The sequence below is a fragment of the Lagenorhynchus albirostris genome, chromosome 2 (assembly GCF_949774975.1).
Source record: "Lagenorhynchus albirostris chromosome 2, mLagAlb1.1, whole genome shotgun sequence".
Lineage (NCBI taxonomy): Eukaryota > Metazoa > Chordata > Mammalia > Artiodactyla > Delphinidae > Lagenorhynchus > Lagenorhynchus albirostris.
In genome coordinates, this window is record NC_083096.1 from 90,934,131 (window position 1) to 90,952,206 (window position 18,076).

The 18,076-nt window shown below is 40.0% G+C and overlaps 1 protein-coding gene across 1 annotated transcript in view; it reads left to right on the top strand.

Annotated features, from left to right (window-relative positions):
• The window catches only part of AKNAD1 (AKNA domain containing 1), a 40,488-nt gene that overhangs the window by 12,454 nt on the left and 9,958 nt on the right, over positions 1 to 18,076 (top strand). The window contains 3 exon segments of the mRNA XM_060139471.1: positions 3,883 to 4,039; positions 9,595 to 9,680; positions 12,865 to 12,962. Of these exon segments, the coding sequence (XP_059995454.1) occupies positions 3,883 to 4,039; positions 9,595 to 9,680; positions 12,865 to 12,962 (341 nt within the window).

Consider the following 18,076-nt stretch of genomic DNA (forward strand, 5'->3'; position numbering starts at 1 on the left):
CATCAGGGAAATGGCAAATTGAAACAACAATGAGATACCACTACACACTATTAGAATGCCCAAAATCTGGAATGCTAAAAACACCAAATGCTGGTGAGGATGTAGAGCAATAGGAACTCTGCTTTATTGCTGGTGGGAATGCAAAATGCTACAGCCAGTTTGGAAGATAGTTTGGCAGCTTCTTTCAAAACTAAATATACTCTTACCATATGATCCATCAATCATGCTCCTTGGTATTTACACAAAGGAGATGAAAACTTATGTCCAAAAACATGCACATGGATACTTCAAGCAGTTATATTCAGAACCATCAAAACTTGGAAGCAACCAATATGTCCTTCAGTAGATGAACTGCACTAATTAACTGTGGTCTATCTAGACAATGGAATATTATTTGTGCTAAAAAGAAATGAGCTATCAAGTCATGAAAAGACATGGATGAAACTTAAATGCATATTACTAAGAAAGAAGCCAATCTGAAAAGGCTACATGTTGCATGATTCCAATTATGTGACATTCTGTAAAAGGCAAAACGGGCAGAAACAAAAAGATCAGTGGTTGCTAAGGGTTAGGGTGGGGGGAGGGTTGAATAGGCAGAGTACAAAGGATTTTTAGGGCAGTGAAAATACTCTGTATGATATCCTAAAGGTGGACACATGTCATTATACATTTGTTCAAACCTATGGAATGTACAATACTAAAAGTAAATCCCAATGTAAACTATAGACTTTGGGTGATTATGATGTGTCAATATAAGTTCATTAATTATAACAAATCTACCACTCTGGTGGGGATGTTGATAATGGGGGAGGTTATGTATGTGTGGAGGCAGTGGGTATATGGGAAATCTCTGTATCTTCCTATCAGTTTTGCTGAGAAGCTAAAACTTCTCTAAAAAAAAATATTAAAAAATTATACCACTCACATTCTCTGATCACTGGAAATTAATAATAAAAAGATAGTAAAACTCTAATCAGAAAATTTTAACGCTCATCTAAATAATTCTTGTATTAAATAGGAAATAAAAATGGAGGTTAGGAATAATCTACAAGTCAATAATAAATGAGAAAATAACATGAAAACCAATGTAGTATAGCTAAAGTAGTACTCTGAAGAAAATTTATAGTTTTAAAATGCATTTATTAGGGGGGAAAGTTCAAAACCAATAAACTAAGAATTCAAACCAGGAAGGCAGAAAAAGAACATCAAAATAACCCCCAAAAAGGAAGAGATTCATAAAAGGAAGGAGAAATAAATGAAGTTTAAAATAATTTAATCAATAAAACATTTTCTTTGAAAGTATCTATAAAATAAACCACTGGAAAGTCTGACTGAGAAGCATAAATAACATAAAGAATGAGAAAGGAAAAATATCAGAATAAAAATTTTAGATCAAATGGGATTGGACAATTTCATATCAACACAGTTTAAAATGTAGATGAAATGGACAAATCTCTAGGAAAATATAAATTATTAAACTCTACTCAAAAAGAGGTAGGAAATCTGAAAAGACTAATAACCAGACAAAAATAGAAAAGATTGTAAACAGTCAAACCCCCAAAATGTACCAAATCCAAGTGGGACTATGAGTGAGTTCAACAAAGACTTTAAATAACTCTTCTGGAATATAAAAAGAAAAGGGAAATTTTCCCAACTCATTCTATACATAAACATGATCCTTCTATTCCTGGTCTATGATCCATTTGGGGCTGATTTTTGTGAAGAGTGTAAGGTCTGTGTCTAGATTCATTTTTTTTTTGCACATGGATGTCCAGTTGTTCCAGCACCATTTGTTGAACAGATTATCTTTGTTCCGTTGTATCACCTTTACTCCTTTGTCAAATATCAGTTGACTAATTTTATGTAGGTCTATTTGTAGGCTGTCTATTCTGCTCTTTGGTCTCTCCATATAAACTTTATTTTTTAAAACATTTATTTTATTTATTTTTTTGGTTGCGTCAGGTCTTAGTTGTGGCATGTGGGATCTTTCATTGTGACACAGGCTTCTCTCTAGTTGTGGTGTGTGGGTTTTCTCTCTCTAGTTGTGGCATGTGGGCTCTCTAGTTGAGGCACGTAGGCTCAGTAGTTGTGGTGGGCTTATTTGCCCCACGTCATGTGGGTTCTTAGTTCCCTGACCAGGGATCGAACCCAAGTCCCCTGCATTGGAAGGAAGATTCTTTACCACTGGACCTCCAGGGAAGTCCCCATATAAACTTTAGAGTCAGTTTGTCAATAGCCACAAAAGAAGTTGCTGGGATTTTTACTAGGATTGCACTGGATCTATAGATCAAGTTGGGAAGAACAGATATTTTGATAATATTGCGTCTTCCTATCCATGAACATGGACTATCTCTCCATTTATTTAGTCCTTTGATTTCACTCATCAGAGTTTTGTAATTTTCTTCATAGAGACCTTGTGCATATTTTTTTAGATTTATACCTACATATTTAAGTTTTTTGGACCTTAATGTAAATGGTACTATGTTTTTAACTTCAAATTCCACTTGTTCCTTAAAAGAATGTAGGAGGGCTTCCCTGGTGGCGCAGTGGTTGAGAGTCTGCCTGCCGATGCAGGGGACACGGTTTCGTGCCCCGGTCCAGGAAGATCCTGCATGCCACGGAGCAGCTGGGCCTGTGAGCCATGGCCGCTGAGCCTGCACATCCGGAGCCTGTGCTCTACAATGGGAGAGGCCACAACAGTGAGAGGCCCGCGTACCGCAAAAAAAAAAAAAAGAATATAGGAAAGTGATTGACTTTCATATATTAACCTTGTACCCTGCAACCTCACTATAATTGCTTATTAGTTCCAGAAGTTTTTTTGTTGATTCTAATTTTCTACACAGATGATCATCTGTGGACAAAGACAATTTTATTTCTTCCTTTCCAACATGTATACCTTCTCTTTCTTTTTCTTGTCTTGTTGCTTTAGCTAGGACTTCAAGTACAATGTTGAATAGGAGTGGTGAGAAGGAATATTTTTGCCTTGTTCTTGATCTTAGTGGGAAAGAACTGGTATAATTTTTAATGTTTTGGAATTTGTTGAGATTTTTCTTTGTGGAGTAATATGAGATAAATTTTTATAAATTTAATGAATTTGAGGAAAATTAATTCTTTGGGGGCAAAATATATATTTATATTTATATATGCATGTACATATATACACATATACCTATATGTACATATACCTATGGATCAAGCTTGTTAATTAAGTTATTCAGATTTTTCATATCATTCTTTTTCAGTTGATATAAATCACTATTTTCCTAGAATCATAGCTCTTAGAACTGTAAGGGACTTCAAAATAATCAGATCCAGATAAGCAAAATATTGTTATCTCATGTTATAGTTGAGACATTGGAGGCACAGAAAGATTAAGTGATTTGCCAAAAGATACACAGCTAATGAATAACAAAATGAGAATTAGAAATATAGAACATGATAAATATAATTAGCACTACTGTACGTTATATATGAGAGTTGTTGAGAGTAAATCCTAAGAGTTCTCATCACAAGGAAAAAAATTTTTTCTTATTTCTTTAATATTGTATCTATATGAGATGATAGATGTTCAGTAAATTGTTGTGATAATCATTTCGTGTTGTATGTAAGTCACGTCATTATGTTGTACACCTTAAACTTGTCCAGTGCTGTATGTCAATTATATCTCAATAAAACTGGAAGAAAAAATTGAGTATTAGAGCCCAGGCCTTTGCAGTGAAACTATAAACAGGATGCCTGTCAGGGAAGGTGTCCATTACCCTTCCTGTCTGAAGATAGATGGCATTAAAAATGTAGATCAATGTTATATTCAAGAACTGTTGTTACTAATTAGAATGTTGACTGCATACTCAATAAGATGCCTGTGTGTTTATATTTACCTAGAAAAGTAGAAGGTGAAATCTTCACATTGGAGATGCTACTTGAAGATTTTAAAGAGAAAATTAATAAAGGCAAATACACTTCAGCTGTCTCTCTTCCCGTGAGTTCTCAAATCAACCTGGATAACTTGTCATCCACATCCTCTCCATCCTCAAATGAGGTAATATAGCAGCCTACAGCCTAATTTCATGCCAAGAAAAATGGTTTTTATGTATTTATAGAATCCTAATTAATGGAATCACTGAATTCTATCTTAACATTTCATGAAAATTTAACTTTCCAAAGGCCTATGAATCATATTATTTAAAGTGGAACCAGCTTTTAAGAATTAGAAGCTATTTCAAGTGTTGGTTTTTGAAATATCTTATTGGTTTAGGATGTAACAATGCAGCTTAAACTGATGAACTGCTAAAGAGCTATTTCTTCTGGATGAATAGTAACATTTTTTGTAGATCTTGCATGCCTGGAAGAAATAATTTTTCTTCTTAATAGTTTTGTACTATTTCTGCTACATAAAGAATAACACACTCAGTGAAAGAACCATTTCTCATGAGTCCACTTCTACATTTTCTTTCTCTCAAGTTAAATTCTTTTGGATTGTCTACATATGCAAAACCAGGAATTCAAATCAATTACCAGTGTCTTTCTATAGTACTTTTTGTAACCTCAACTATCAGAACATTTCAGAATACATGAAAATTCTGACAAATGGAATCATCTGGATAATTGCCTTAAATTGACTGTATTTAAAGACACAGCCCTTGGCTGTTATTCAAAACTTGAATAGGTTTTTGTCAGAGTTTAGGACAGGATATTGAAGATTATATAAATGTTAGCCCTTCCAAACAAGTATGTTTGCCTCCTCAAAAATCCCATTCATTCAAGGCCCATCTTCAGAGTTAGCCCACTAACTCTGAAGGTTAGTTATATAACCTTGATGCATAGCCGCCCACTCCAGGCAGGATTCTTCATCCCAGCCTCTGTGCCCCCATAGCATCATGTCTCATTTGTCCTTGTGCCTTTGTACCCATCTTTGTAGCCCGAACAACTGACTGAATGCCTGGTATAGAGTGAGTACTCGGTATAGTAAACTCTGCACCACTGTGGATTTAACAAATGATCCCCAAAGTTCGCAGCTGGTTCTCTCTCTAGTCCTGAACCGAAATTAGCTTCAACATGGTGTGAGTGAGCCTAGTGAGGCAGCCCAGGCTCCTGTTCAGCACTCCCCTCAGGTCTGGGTTCGCTCTTCTTAACTGGCCCCAAGTGTATAGCAACTGTTGTGAGATGATGAGGACTCTATAACTTTGTGATAAATAGCCCTGAAAAGAGAGTCTACCTCTAGTATTAACCATTCATTCGGTAAATATTTCTTGCTAAATGCTAGGCACTTTTCTCTGTATTGGGGATACAATATAAACAAGGCAGACAAACCACCTGCCCTCAAGATGCTTACATTTCCATGAGGGACACATACAACAAACAGATAAAATTAACGTGGAATTACAGGATGTTAAAAGTGCTATGTAGGTGCAAGTAATAATGCATTCCTTAGGACTGTGAAGCCAGACTGCCTGGGTTCAAATATCAATATGAGCTCTGTCATTAATCAGCTTTGTGACCTTAAGAAAGTTATATAAACTCTCTGTGCCTCAGTTTCCTCCTGTATAAAGTGAGGATAATAATATCTGTCTAAGCTTCCAACTCCTTTAGCAAAAAGTCTTTGCAAACTGTAAAGGTCTGAGCCAACGGAACTATTATGTCTACTATAATTTTGTCATTATCATTTTAGACCCAGGGGTTTTTAATTCCATTATTTCTAATTCCTTTATAATGAAATATCTCAAAGCTGGCCCCCAGACCAGCAGCATTGGCTTCACCTGGCAGCTTCTTAGAAATTTTAATGATATTATTAGGACGTTTAAATGAGTTAATATACGTACTTAAAACAGGGCCTGGCTCACAGTAAGCACATTACCTTGGTGTTAGGTACCGTGACAATTAGGTGATGGGATATGACCAAAAGTAACTCACAGTGGGAGGGTAGGGTCAGAGGTGAGATCTGAATTGAGTACTGGGGGATAAGAATGAGGTAGCTAAGTGAGGAGTCCGGGGAAAGGGACTCCAGGAAGGATATGATGCTGCCTTAGGTGTGGTGTGGAAATGCAGAACCCATTTTGAGTCACCTCCTGTGCAACAGCAGCCCTAATGGCAAGTCCCTCTATGCGGCTCCCCAGTTACCCAAGGAGCACCCTGGCCGTCCTGCGTGGCGCCGGGGCCATGTGGGTGAGAGGGGACAGGGTGCCGCCCCCACCCCCCACCGGCACAGACACAGGAGGCCCCCTCTTCCGAGGAACTTGACAGGCTGGTCCCACAGCTCAGCAAAGAGGGCAGCGACGGGCCCCTCCTGAGGGTCCGAGAAGGGAGACGTGGACTTGGACCACCGCTTCCACCTCCGGGAGCCTGGCTTCCTTGGGGGCCCTCTCTCCGTAGAGACGCCCAGGGGAGGGAGGGTGGGAAAAGGGCAAGTGGTCACTTGGTCCCACTGTCCCAGGAGTGCTGAAATTAAATTCCCAGTGACTCTTCACCAGATTAAACAAAACCCAAATAATCCCCCAAAGTGGGGCGCCCAGGTAGCTCAAGAACTGACTCTAAAATTCAAACTGCTTTTTTTTAAAAAAAAAAAAAAACTAGACTAACCAGATCAAATGACCATGAGGTTGTCTTCGGCTTCCGGAGTAACGTCCTGCAGCCCCGTCCTGGCTCTGCTCAGTTCATTGCCTTGGCTCTTTAACCAACCAGTATGGCTGAACGTGACTCTGAAATTGGCATAATTAAGATCACTTGGCTCTTATACTAACCGGCGCCCTGGGTGTTAGTGCTGGTGAGAGCTGCCTGTATTGCTAACCCTCTCCACTCTTTCAGAACTCAGGAGAAACCTGCTTGAGGTACCTGTTCTAGATCAGGGCTTCTGCAACTGCAGTCTGCCGTGGACTCACCTGCAGATCTTACTGAAACGCTGGCTTTGATTCGGTAGGTCTGGGGTGAGCCTGCAATTCTGCATTTCTAACAAGCTCCCAGGTGATGTCAATGCTGCTGGTCTGGGGACCACACTTTGAGATGATTTCATTATAAAGGAATTGGAAATACTGGGATTAAAAGCCCTGGGTCTAAATTAATAATGACAAAATTATAATAAGCAATAAACAGTAATAATTCTGTTGGTTTGGAGTTTTGCTGTTTGCATAGACTTTTTGCAGAAGAAAAATTGGAAGCTTAGAAAGGTGAAGAGATTTGCCCAGTGCAAATGACAGGAGACACTGGATCCCAGGTCTCCCAGTTCAGGCGGAGGGCACCCCCCCTACATTCTGCTAATGTAAATCTGCCTTAACTGTGAAGTGCGGAGATACTCCCTGAAGGCCCAGAAGTAATAAAAGAAAACACAGGGGAAAAATGAAGCAAAAAAAAACCTCATTGTTTTTTAAATTATAAAAGTGATACAGGCTTATTGCAAAAAAATCAGAAAATAGAGAAAAGTATACAGAGGAACATTTCACTGACAGAAAAACCATTGCTAATATTTTAGGGTATATCTGGTCTTTTTTTTCCTCTGATACACATACACATTTTTACAAAAATGGGATCATACATGTATTGGGGGCTTTTTTAAGAATTTTTGATGTGGACCATTTTTAACGCCTTTACTGAATTTGTTACAATATTACTTCTGTTTTACGTTTTGGTTTTTTGGCCGAGAGGCATGTGGGATCTTAGCTCCCCGACCAGGGATTGAACCCGCGCCCCCTGCATTAGAAGGTGAAGTGTTAACCACCGGACCGCCAGGGAAGTCCCCATACATGTATTGTTTTAGGATATGCTTTTTACATTTAACATTATATCATGGGCCTCTCAAAAGTTATTGAATAAACCTACAGCTTCATTTTTAAGGACTGCACTGTATTTCATTGTATGGGTGTACCCTGATTCATTAAACCAATCCCTTATTGATGGACATTTAGTTTTTTCCACTTCTTTGATATTAGAAACACTGCTTCAGTAAAATCATTTTATATGCAAACCTTTGGCCATAGTTGATTAGTTCCTTTGAATAAAAACCTAGGGTTGCAGTTAATGGTTCAAAAGATACACAGTGAAAATTTGGATAAACTGGCCTTTAGCAAAGTGGTGCCCACAACAGTGCCTGGGAGTGAAGGTGCCTTCCAACCTGAGCCAAACCAGGGTATCTGTTTTCTTTTTCTCGCCAAACTTTGCTAAAGTGATAAAGGAAAACTGATACCTCATTGTGTTAATTTGTATTGCTTTGACTATTTGTAAAATTTACCCATTTTCATATGTTTCTTGGCCATTTCCACCACCTCTTTGACAATGTCAACATTTCAACTAATGTTTGCAAAACTGAAACCACAGTAAATCTTTTTAAGAAAGGCAGACAACTTGAAAAATAGTAAGAGCAAACACTGTTCAGGATGAAGATTTTTATCATACAAAGTTGCTCTGACAAGGGCACGAAGGAGCAGTAGCTCTGTGGTTAAGGACACAAGTGTACGGGGAAAGGCTCAAATGCCAGCTCTGCCACTCACTCTGTGTGACCTTGACGAGCTGCTTAAATTCTCTGAGCCGCAGATTATTCATCACTAAAATGGGGACGACATGCCAGGATGGTGGTAAGGAATAAAGGAGGTGATATGAGAGGTACTTGGCACAAGGAGCAATCAACAAATGGTTGTTTTTATGAATAAGAAAACACTGAAACCCTCCAAAAAATTAATGGATAAAAGATTAGAACTGAAAGTCACAAGTAGGATATACAACCAATAAATAAACATATGTGGAAATGTTTATCTCCTTTAATAACAGAGGAAATGTTAACACAGGGAGCCACCCCTACTTTTTAAATTAACAAGAACATTTTCAAGGGATAACTCCTGATGCAGAGGAAGGTGTAGACAAACGAGCCACCAACGTTGATGGCGGCTCTGTAATTCGTACAGCTTTGGTGGAAAGAAATTAGGCCACACGTATCATCACACAAGCACTTTCACAACCTTCGACCCAGACATTTCCTAAGGAAGTAATTCAAAATATAGAAAAAGCTGTCTGTACAATGATGCTTATTTCTCACTATTGTTTATAATGGTGAGAAAAGTATGTTTATTTTCTGTTTACATAAAGGGTAAAACCATAGTAAGGGTGGTGTCAGCCTTTTCAGTTCCATAGTGTGATTTTTTTGTGTGTGTTAAACAGGGACATATAAACAATCATTGAGGCCTCTAGATAGTCCCTAAACCTTGTTTTAATTCATAGTTGAATACATTGCTTTGGAAAGGCTTTTAGATTCTGCTAACCAGTGGTCAGATTGAAGGATTTAAAAATCATCTTAAATTGGTTCATCCTCTGGTGGAGCTTGGTGTAATTTGAAACTAAAGGAAAGAGAAAACAGGGTGGGGAGAGTATTCTCTCATCTGTACTAGATTTTTAAATGTCTGGAGAAGGAAGGAAGTCAAGGCAGGGTGGAAGTTTTCTTTCTCTAAGCCCCAGGCCGTTACAGCACAGGCCCCACTGAGCCAGAAATCAGAGTGGAGTCCTGAGATGGTGAGTTTGGCGGGGTCCGCGCGGCTTGCTGGGCTGTGCCTGAGCAGCCGAGGGGTGAGTCACTTCCTCGGTCACATCCACATCTGTGTGTGCTCTGTGGTGCAGGAGGAGCCTAACAATGCTGCGGGGAGGCAGGACAGCACAGAGACGACCGGTGCAAGCTGTGCCTTCTGCCACCAGGTCCTTGAATGGTGAGGGCTTCCAGCTGCTAAATTCCCAGGGTGGGTGGGAGCCGGTCCTGGGATAGTAACTCCAGTGAGGATGGGCATCAACTAACTGAACAGGTGCCAGCAGCCACGGGCCGAGTTATAGAATCGCAGATCTCAGGGCTGGACACGCAGCCCGGTCTCCCTCCCAACTGACAAATCCCTGGAGCAGCGGCTCTCAACTGCGGAGAGCATCAGCCTTACCAGGGCACTTGAAAATAATGCACATGCCTCAGCCCCACCTACTGTATCAGCCTCCCCGGGGTGAAGCCCTGGTGGGAATCTTTTTTTAATATTTATTTATTTGTTTGTTTGTTTATTTTGGCTACGTTGGGTCTTTGTTGCTGCGCGCGGGCTTTCTCTAGTTGCGTCGAGCGGGGGCTACTCTTCATTGTGGTGCGCGGGCTTCTCATTGTGGTGGCTTCTCTTGTTGCGGAGCATGGGCTCTAGGCACGTGGGCTTCAGTAGTTGTGGCGCATGGGCTTAGTTGCTCTGCAGCGTGTGGGATCTTCCCGGACCAGGGCTCGAACCCGTGTCTCCTGCATTGGCAGGTGGATTCTTAACCACTGCGCCACAAGGGAAGCCCGGGAATCTTTCTTTTAAATCTCTCCCAGATGATTCTGATAGGCCTCTTGGTTAAGAATCATGACCACAGCGTATGGAGGGTGGTTTGGCCTTTAGGCTCCCTTTGAACCTTGCCCATGTGGGAGATTATTATACACCATTGTGTAGCAGCTCGCAGCCTCACTACTCTCTCCTCACAATGAATGAAAACTTACCCTGTTGGGTCCCACCTCTGCCCCCCAGTGCCACCGGAAATAAGCCTAATCCCGTGTCCCAGGGTTTACTTCTCCACATCCCTCAGCAAGAAATCTTCCGGAGGTGACAAGCTGTAAATCGGGTAAAAAGCTGTAGAGGTGAAATCCTAAGGAGAAATTCTTAATGGTTTTGAAACACTCTTTGGTCAGCTGTTAGCCCGCGTGGATTCAGAATCATTTATTTGAAGCTTCTATCAGTCAGCAAGAGGCGCCTCCTCCAAGCTTGAGAGGCACTGTGGACTGGAGCCAAAGCTTGGCTAATTGACCTTAGGAAGGTGGAGAGGCAAGGAGGGAGGGGCTGTTTAGCCACCACTATTACCTGAACATAATGGATTCGAATAGAGGCAGATGACAAGGTCTGAAAGACTGAAGTTTCCTGTTGGAAAGCATGCCAAGCACGGAATGAGCACTTGTCATAAGGGTCCTATTGAGTTTCCGCCCTCTAAAAAAAGAAACAGCATGGTTTTGTGGTTAAATATCCGTGTGTCATCTGGTGTGAACCATTATTTTAAACCAACATGTCCATCATCAGCTTTGACTCTCCTTTCAATACAAAGGTCACAAATGATGCCAAATCCCTGAGTCATCCCAGATCCACTATTTTTTTTAATTGAATTAAAACCTACGTTTTGACATTTTTTTTTAGGTTTTAGTAAGCATAATAAAAATAGCTTGACATTAAAAAAACGTTTTGATTAAGCTTTCAAGATACTAAATATTTCTCTTCCAAATTCATAGTCTAGACCTCACAGAACCACTAAAGTAGCAAGACAGGGACTGGCGTTCTAGACTACATTTTCTCTTTTATAATGAACAAGATGGAAGGCAAAACACAACCAAGTGTAAAATCAGATCTAACAGTAAATCAACTGCTGGGGTGTGATGTGGCGATATGCATGATTCATAAATTGAAATCTTGGTAAACTATATCATCCCTGAGGAATTAATTGAACAGAGGGTTATATATACTCTTTACTCTTTTAGAAGATTAGCTCTCTCTCAGATGGGATGTGTTCTTTATTTAGCCTACTGATGTACGTACTGTTTGAAGGATATTTATATATATGCAGATAAATAACATATATACTATGTGTAAAATGCTTATCCCTTTATGTCTGATGCAGAATTTTGGATTTAAGAGTACACTTCAGCTACTTGGTCTTGTTGAAAAACTGTCTTCTCAAGTAGAACCGCCCTTAACTGTTTTTGGCAAGAAGATTTTAGTGCACAAAGAAGTTTAAAAGAGGCAGAAAAAGAAACTCATGTGTTGGACTAAACTCACTTGAGTGCCATCCAAGTTTTCCACTTTGGAGAGCAGATGTTCAAATGCCCCAGAGGAGGAGGGTGGAGACAGAAAATGAGGTGTGAGAAAATATGTGACTCATGAGGAGAGCATATTTTTCCAAGAAGAGGGAAAGGGCCTGGCTTCTCAGCCCCCAACCTCACAAACTCCAAGCACTGCGCCTCTCTCCACCAGCAGCAGGCCCAGGCACAGTGGGACATGCACACATTTGCAAGCAAGGCCTGAGGCTCAAACTCCATCCCCGGCAATCAGTCTCATTCCTGACTCACTGGCTACATCCAGGACATCTTGGGCTACATCCAGGACGTCTTGGGCACGGTGCCCTCCAGGCTAAGAATGAGCAACGTTCCCTAGGGGCTATTATAGTATTCCAGGGGCTGAGCTAGAGCTTTCTTAAGAATTGCTGTCAACTAAAATTCCTTTGGAGGAGTTAGAATTTCTGTGAAGAAGGGAGACAGAAGCTACAGACAAGTCGGAGGAAGTGTCCCGGTAAATGACAATCGAAGGGCATCTTTCTGATGCCCCCTGGTGGCCTTGCACAGCTAAAATTAACCCCACATGCTCTCATAGCCTTTAGCCCCATAGACACTGGACAAAATCCACCTTGCTGGAATTTTCGGATCTCTCAGCTAGTGCTTATGGATCCAAAGCCATGTGATCTGGTATTGACATGTAGTACAGCTTCTTCCCCTGATAAGAACTGATTTTGAGACAATGAATTAAACTCCAAATTTTATAATTCCATACTTCAAATTTCTATATTGTTTATGTGTATCATGACTAGATATTATCCTCAGGGAAACAAAACAGATTTACTTTTAATGTTTGGTATGCATGTTCTTTTCAGGCCAAATTGTGCTAGGTGCACTTTCTCACGGGGAAGCTCTCAAACAGGCAGGCAGAGGGATAGCTGTGTTGAGGATGACATGCATCCTCCATCATTCCAGGCTCTGACACAAGAAATTTCACATTTCAGTTTTACCAGACCTCTCACTATCGCTATTAGCAGTATACTAAAAGTTTATGGGATTTTATGCACCTTTTTTAGGAAGCAAAAAATGGAGAAAAAAGGCCACAGAGGAATCAGCCGTGGAAGGTTTCCTGTTGCCATTCAAGACAAGGCACGGCACCCAGACTCAGTTCTCGGTAAGTTGAGGGGTCTGGGGCCAGTCGTCATGATCCCTCTTCTTGGGGTCCGCTCACTGCCAGCAGACCATGTGCCATGTAGCTTTACTTAGACTAGGGTGTTGCACGTTGGTTATTATTATTATCGTTGCAAAATGTAAAGAATAATGAATTGATTCAAATGAGATGTGGTCAAGCAGGGTGAAAGTGCCCACACCTGTCTCGGCCTGGAGTCACAGGGCTCCGTGACTCAGTCACGAGGCGGCCTCAGTTCTGCGTGGCAGCCCCCCAGCATGACCCGTAATCTGCACCTTGGGAGCTCCCCCGCCACGGGACAGTTGCTGCTGACTTGTCCATACACATTTCATAGGAGCAAAGAAAGTTAGAGCGGGGAGCAGACCCAGAGAGCACCAGTGCATGGAATCCAATGAGTTTTAGTCATAGGGGCCCTTCTCCAAAGATAATTTAAGCAGAAAAACATCCCCTGGTAGGACTGCCCTGGGTGAGGAAGAGGTGGAGTTGAGGCCTGCTGGCTTAGGTAGCTCCTGAGAAGAAAATCAGCGGCCGAGCCTAATCTACCCAGTTTATACAGCAGGAAGCTGGGGGCCAGAGAGCTAACCAGGCTTGCTTTTTCCTTCAACTCAGTATTCTTCCTGTTATGACACATTTGGTTCTATTTCTGCTCTGTAGATGACACATTTTCTAATAATAATACTATTAATCGATCGAACACTTACTGTATACCAGACACCAGAACAGAGTAGAGATTTTCAAAGTGTGGTCAGAGGGCCCCCGGGGGGCCGTGAGGTCCTCTCTTTTCTGTGCAAGAACAATATTTCAACAGACTGAATGGAGATACAGCTATAAAGTCCAGCTGCCTTCCGTTAAGCTAGATGTTTTGTTTTTTTTTTTAACATCTTTATTGGAGTATAATTGCTTTACAATGGTATGTTAGCTTCAGCTTCACAACAAAATGAATCAGTTATATACATACATATATTCCCATATCTCTTCCCGCTTGCGTCTCCCTCCCTCCCACCCTCCCTATCCCACCCCTCCAGGCGGTCACAAAGCACCGAGCTGATCTCCCTGTGCTATGCGGCTGCTTCCCACTAGCTATTTACCTTACGTTTGGTAGTGTATATATGTCCATGCCTCTTTATCGCTTTGTCACCGTTTACCCTTCCCCCTCCCCATAACCTCAAGTCCATTCTCTAGTAAGTCTGTGTCTTTATTCCTGTTTCACCCCTAGGTTTTTCATGACATTTTTTTTTTTAAATTCCATATATATGTGTTAGCATACGGTATTTGTCTCTCTCTTTCTGACTTACTTCACTCTGTATGACAGACTCTAGGTCTATCCACCTCATTACAAATAGCTCAATTTCGTCTCTTTTTATGGCTGAGTAATATTCCATTGTATATATGTGCCACATCTTCTTTATCCATTCATCCGATGATGGACACTTAGGTTGTTTCCATCTCCGGGCTATTGTAAATAGAGCTGCAATGAACATTTTGGTACATGACTCTTTTTGAATTATGGTTTTCTCAGGGTATATGCCCAGTAGTGGGATTGCTGGGTCATATGGTAGTTCTATTTGTAGCTTTTTAAGGAACCTCCATACTGTTCTCCACAGTGGCTGTATCAATTTACATTCCCACCAACAGTGTAAGAGGGTTCCCTTTTCTCCACACCCTCTTCAGCATTTATTGTTTCTAGATTTTTTGATGATGGCCATTCTGACTGGTGTGAGATGATATCTCATTGTAGTTTTGATTTGCATTTCTCTCATGATTAGTGATGTTGAGCATTCTTTCATGTGTTTGTTGGCACTCTGTATATCTTCTTTGGAGAAATGTCTATTTAGGTCTTCTGCCCATTTTTGGATTGGGTTGTTTGTTTTTTTGTTATTAAGCTGCATGAGCTGCTTATAAATTTTGGAGATCAATCCTTTGTCAGTTGCTTCATTTGCAAATATTTTTTCCCATTCTGAGGGTTGTCTTTTGGTCTTCTTTATGGTTTCCTTTGCTGCGCAAAAGCTTTTAAGTTTCATTAGGTCCCATTTGTTTACTCTTGTTTTTATTTCCATTTCTCTAGGAGGTGGGTCAAAAAGGACCTTGCTGTGATTTATGTCATAGAGTGTTCTGCCTATGTTTTCCTCTAAGAGTTTGATAGTTTCTGGCCTTACATTTAGGTCTTTAATCCATTTTGAGCTTATTTTTGTGTATGGTGTTAGGGAGTGATCTAATTTCATACCTTTACATGTAGCTGTCCAGTTTTCCCAGCACCACTTATTGAAGAGGCTGTCCTTTCTCCACTGTACATTTCTGCCTCCTTTGTCAAAGATAAGGTGACCATATGTGCGTGGGTTTATCTCTGGGCTTTCTATCCTGTTCCATTGATCTATCTTTCTGTTTTTGTGCCAGTACCATACCGTCTTGATAACTGTAGCTTTGTAGTATAGTCTGAAGTCTGGGAGCCTGATTCCTCCAGTTCCTTCTTTCGTTCTCAAAATTGCTTTGGCTATTCGGGGTCTTTTGTGTTTCCCTACAAATTGTGAAATTTTTTGTTCTAGTTCTGTGAAAAATGCCAGTGGTAGTTTGATAGGGATTGCATTGAATCTATAGATTGCTTTCGGTAGTAGAGTCATTTTCACAATGTTGATTCTTCCAATCCAAGAACATGGTATATCTCTCCATCTATTTGTATCATCTTTAATTTCTTTCATCAGTGTCTTATAATTTTCTGCATACAGATCTTTTGTCTCCTTAGGTAGGTTTATTCCTAGATATTTTATTCTTTTTGTTGCAATGGTAAATGGGAGTGTTTTCTTGATTTCACTTTCAGATTTTTCATCATTAGTATATAGGAATGCCAGAGATTTCTGTGCATTAATTTTGTATCCTGCCACTTTACCAAATTCATTGATTAGTTCTAGTAGTTTTCTGGTAGCATCTTTAGGGTTCTCTATGTATAGGATCATGTCATCTGCAAACAGTGACAGCTTTACTTCTTCTTTTCCGATTTGGATTCCTTTTATTTCCTTTTCTTCTCTGATTGCTGTGGCTAAAACTTCCAAAACTATGTTGAATAAGAGTGGTGAGAGTGGGCAATCTTGTCTTGTTCCTGATCTTAATGGAAATGCTTTCAGTTTTTCACCATTGAGGATGATGTTTGCTGTGGGCTTGTCATATATGGCCTTTATTATGTTGAGGAAAGTTCCCTCTATGCCTACTTTCTGCAGGGTTTTTATCATAAATGGGTGTTGAATTTTTGTCAAAAGCTTTCTCTGCATCTATTGAGATGATCATATGGTTTTTCTCCTTCAGTTTGTTAATATGGTTTATCACATTGATAGATTTGCGTATATTGAAGAATCCTTGCATTCCTGGAATAAACCCCACTTGATCATGGTGTATGATCCTTTTAATGTGCTGTTGGATTCTGTTTGCTAGTATTTTGTTGAGGATTTTTGCATCTATGTTCATCAGTGATATTGGCCTGTAGTTTTCTTTCTTTGTGACATCCTTGTCTGGTTTTGGTATCAAGGTGATGGTGGCCTCGTAGAAGGAGTTTGGGCGTGTTCCTCCCTCTGCTATATTTTGGAAGAGTTTGAGAAGGATAGGTGTTAGCTCTTCTCTGAATGTTTGATAGAATTCGCCTGTGAAGCCATCTGGTCCTGGGCTTTTGTTTGTTGGAAGATTTTTAATCACAGTTTCAATTTCAGTGCTTGTGATTGGTCTGTTCATATTTTCTATTTCTTCCTGATTCAGTCTTGGCAGGTTGTGCATTTCCAAGAATTTGTCCATTTCTTCCAGATTGTCCATTTTATTGGCATAGAGTTGCTTGTAGTAATCTCTCATGATCTCTTTTATTTCTGCAGTGTCAGTTGTTACCTCTCCTTTTTCATTTCTAATTCTATTGATTTGAGTCTTCTCCCTTTTTTTCTTGATGAGTCTGGCTAGTGGTTTATCTATTTTGTTTATCTTCTCAAAGAACCAGCTTTTAGTTTTATTGATCTTTGCTATTGTTTCCTTCATTTCTTTTTCATTTATTTCTGATCTGATTTTTATGATTTCTTTCCTTCTGCTAGCTTTGGGGTTTTTTTGTTCTTCTTTCTCTAATTGCTTGAGGTGCAAGGTTAGGTTGTTTATTCGAGATGTTTCCTGCTTCTTAAGGTGGGCTTGTATTGCTATAAACTTCCCCCTTAGAACTGCTTTTGCTGCATCCCACAGGTTTTGGGTCGTTGTGTCTCCATTGTCGTTTGTTTCTAGGTATTTTTTGATTTCCTCTTTGATTTCTTCAGTGGTCACTTCATTATTAAGTAGTGTATTGTTTAGCCTCCATGTGTTTGTATTTTTTACAGATCTTTTCCTGTAATTGATATCTAGTCTCATGGCGTTGTGGTCAGAAAAGATACTTGATACAATTTCAATTTTCTTAAATTTACCAAGGCTTGATTTGTGACCCAAGATATGATCTATCCTGGAGAATGTTCCATGAGCACTTGAGAAAAATGTGTATTCTGTTGTTTTTGGAAGGGGTGTCCTATAAATATCAATTAACTCCATCTCGTTTAATGTATCATTTAAAGCTTGTGTTTCCTTATTTATTTTCATTTTGGATGATCTGTCCATTGGTGAAAGTGGGGTGTTAAAGTCCCCTACTATGAATGTGTTACTGTCGATTTCCCCTTTTATGGTTGTCAGTATTTGCCTTATGTATTGAGGTGCACCTAAGTTGGGTGCATAAATATTTACATTTGTTATATCTTCCTCTTGGATCGATCCCTTGATCATTATGTAGTGTCCTTCTTTGTCTCTTCTAATAGTCTTTGTTTTAAAGTCTATTTTGTCTGATATGAGAATTGCTACTCCAGCTTTCTTTTGGTTTCCATTTGCATGAAATACCTTTTTCCATCCCCTTACTTTCAGTCTGTATGTGTCTCTAGGTCTGAAGTGGGTCTCTTGTAGACAGCAAATATATGGGTCTTGTTTTTGTATCCATTCAGCCAATCTGTGTCTTTTGGTGGGAGCATTTAGTCCATTTACATTTAAGGTAATTATCGATATGTGTGTTCCTATTCCCATTTTCTTAATTGTTTTGGGTTCATTATTGTAGGTCTTTTCCT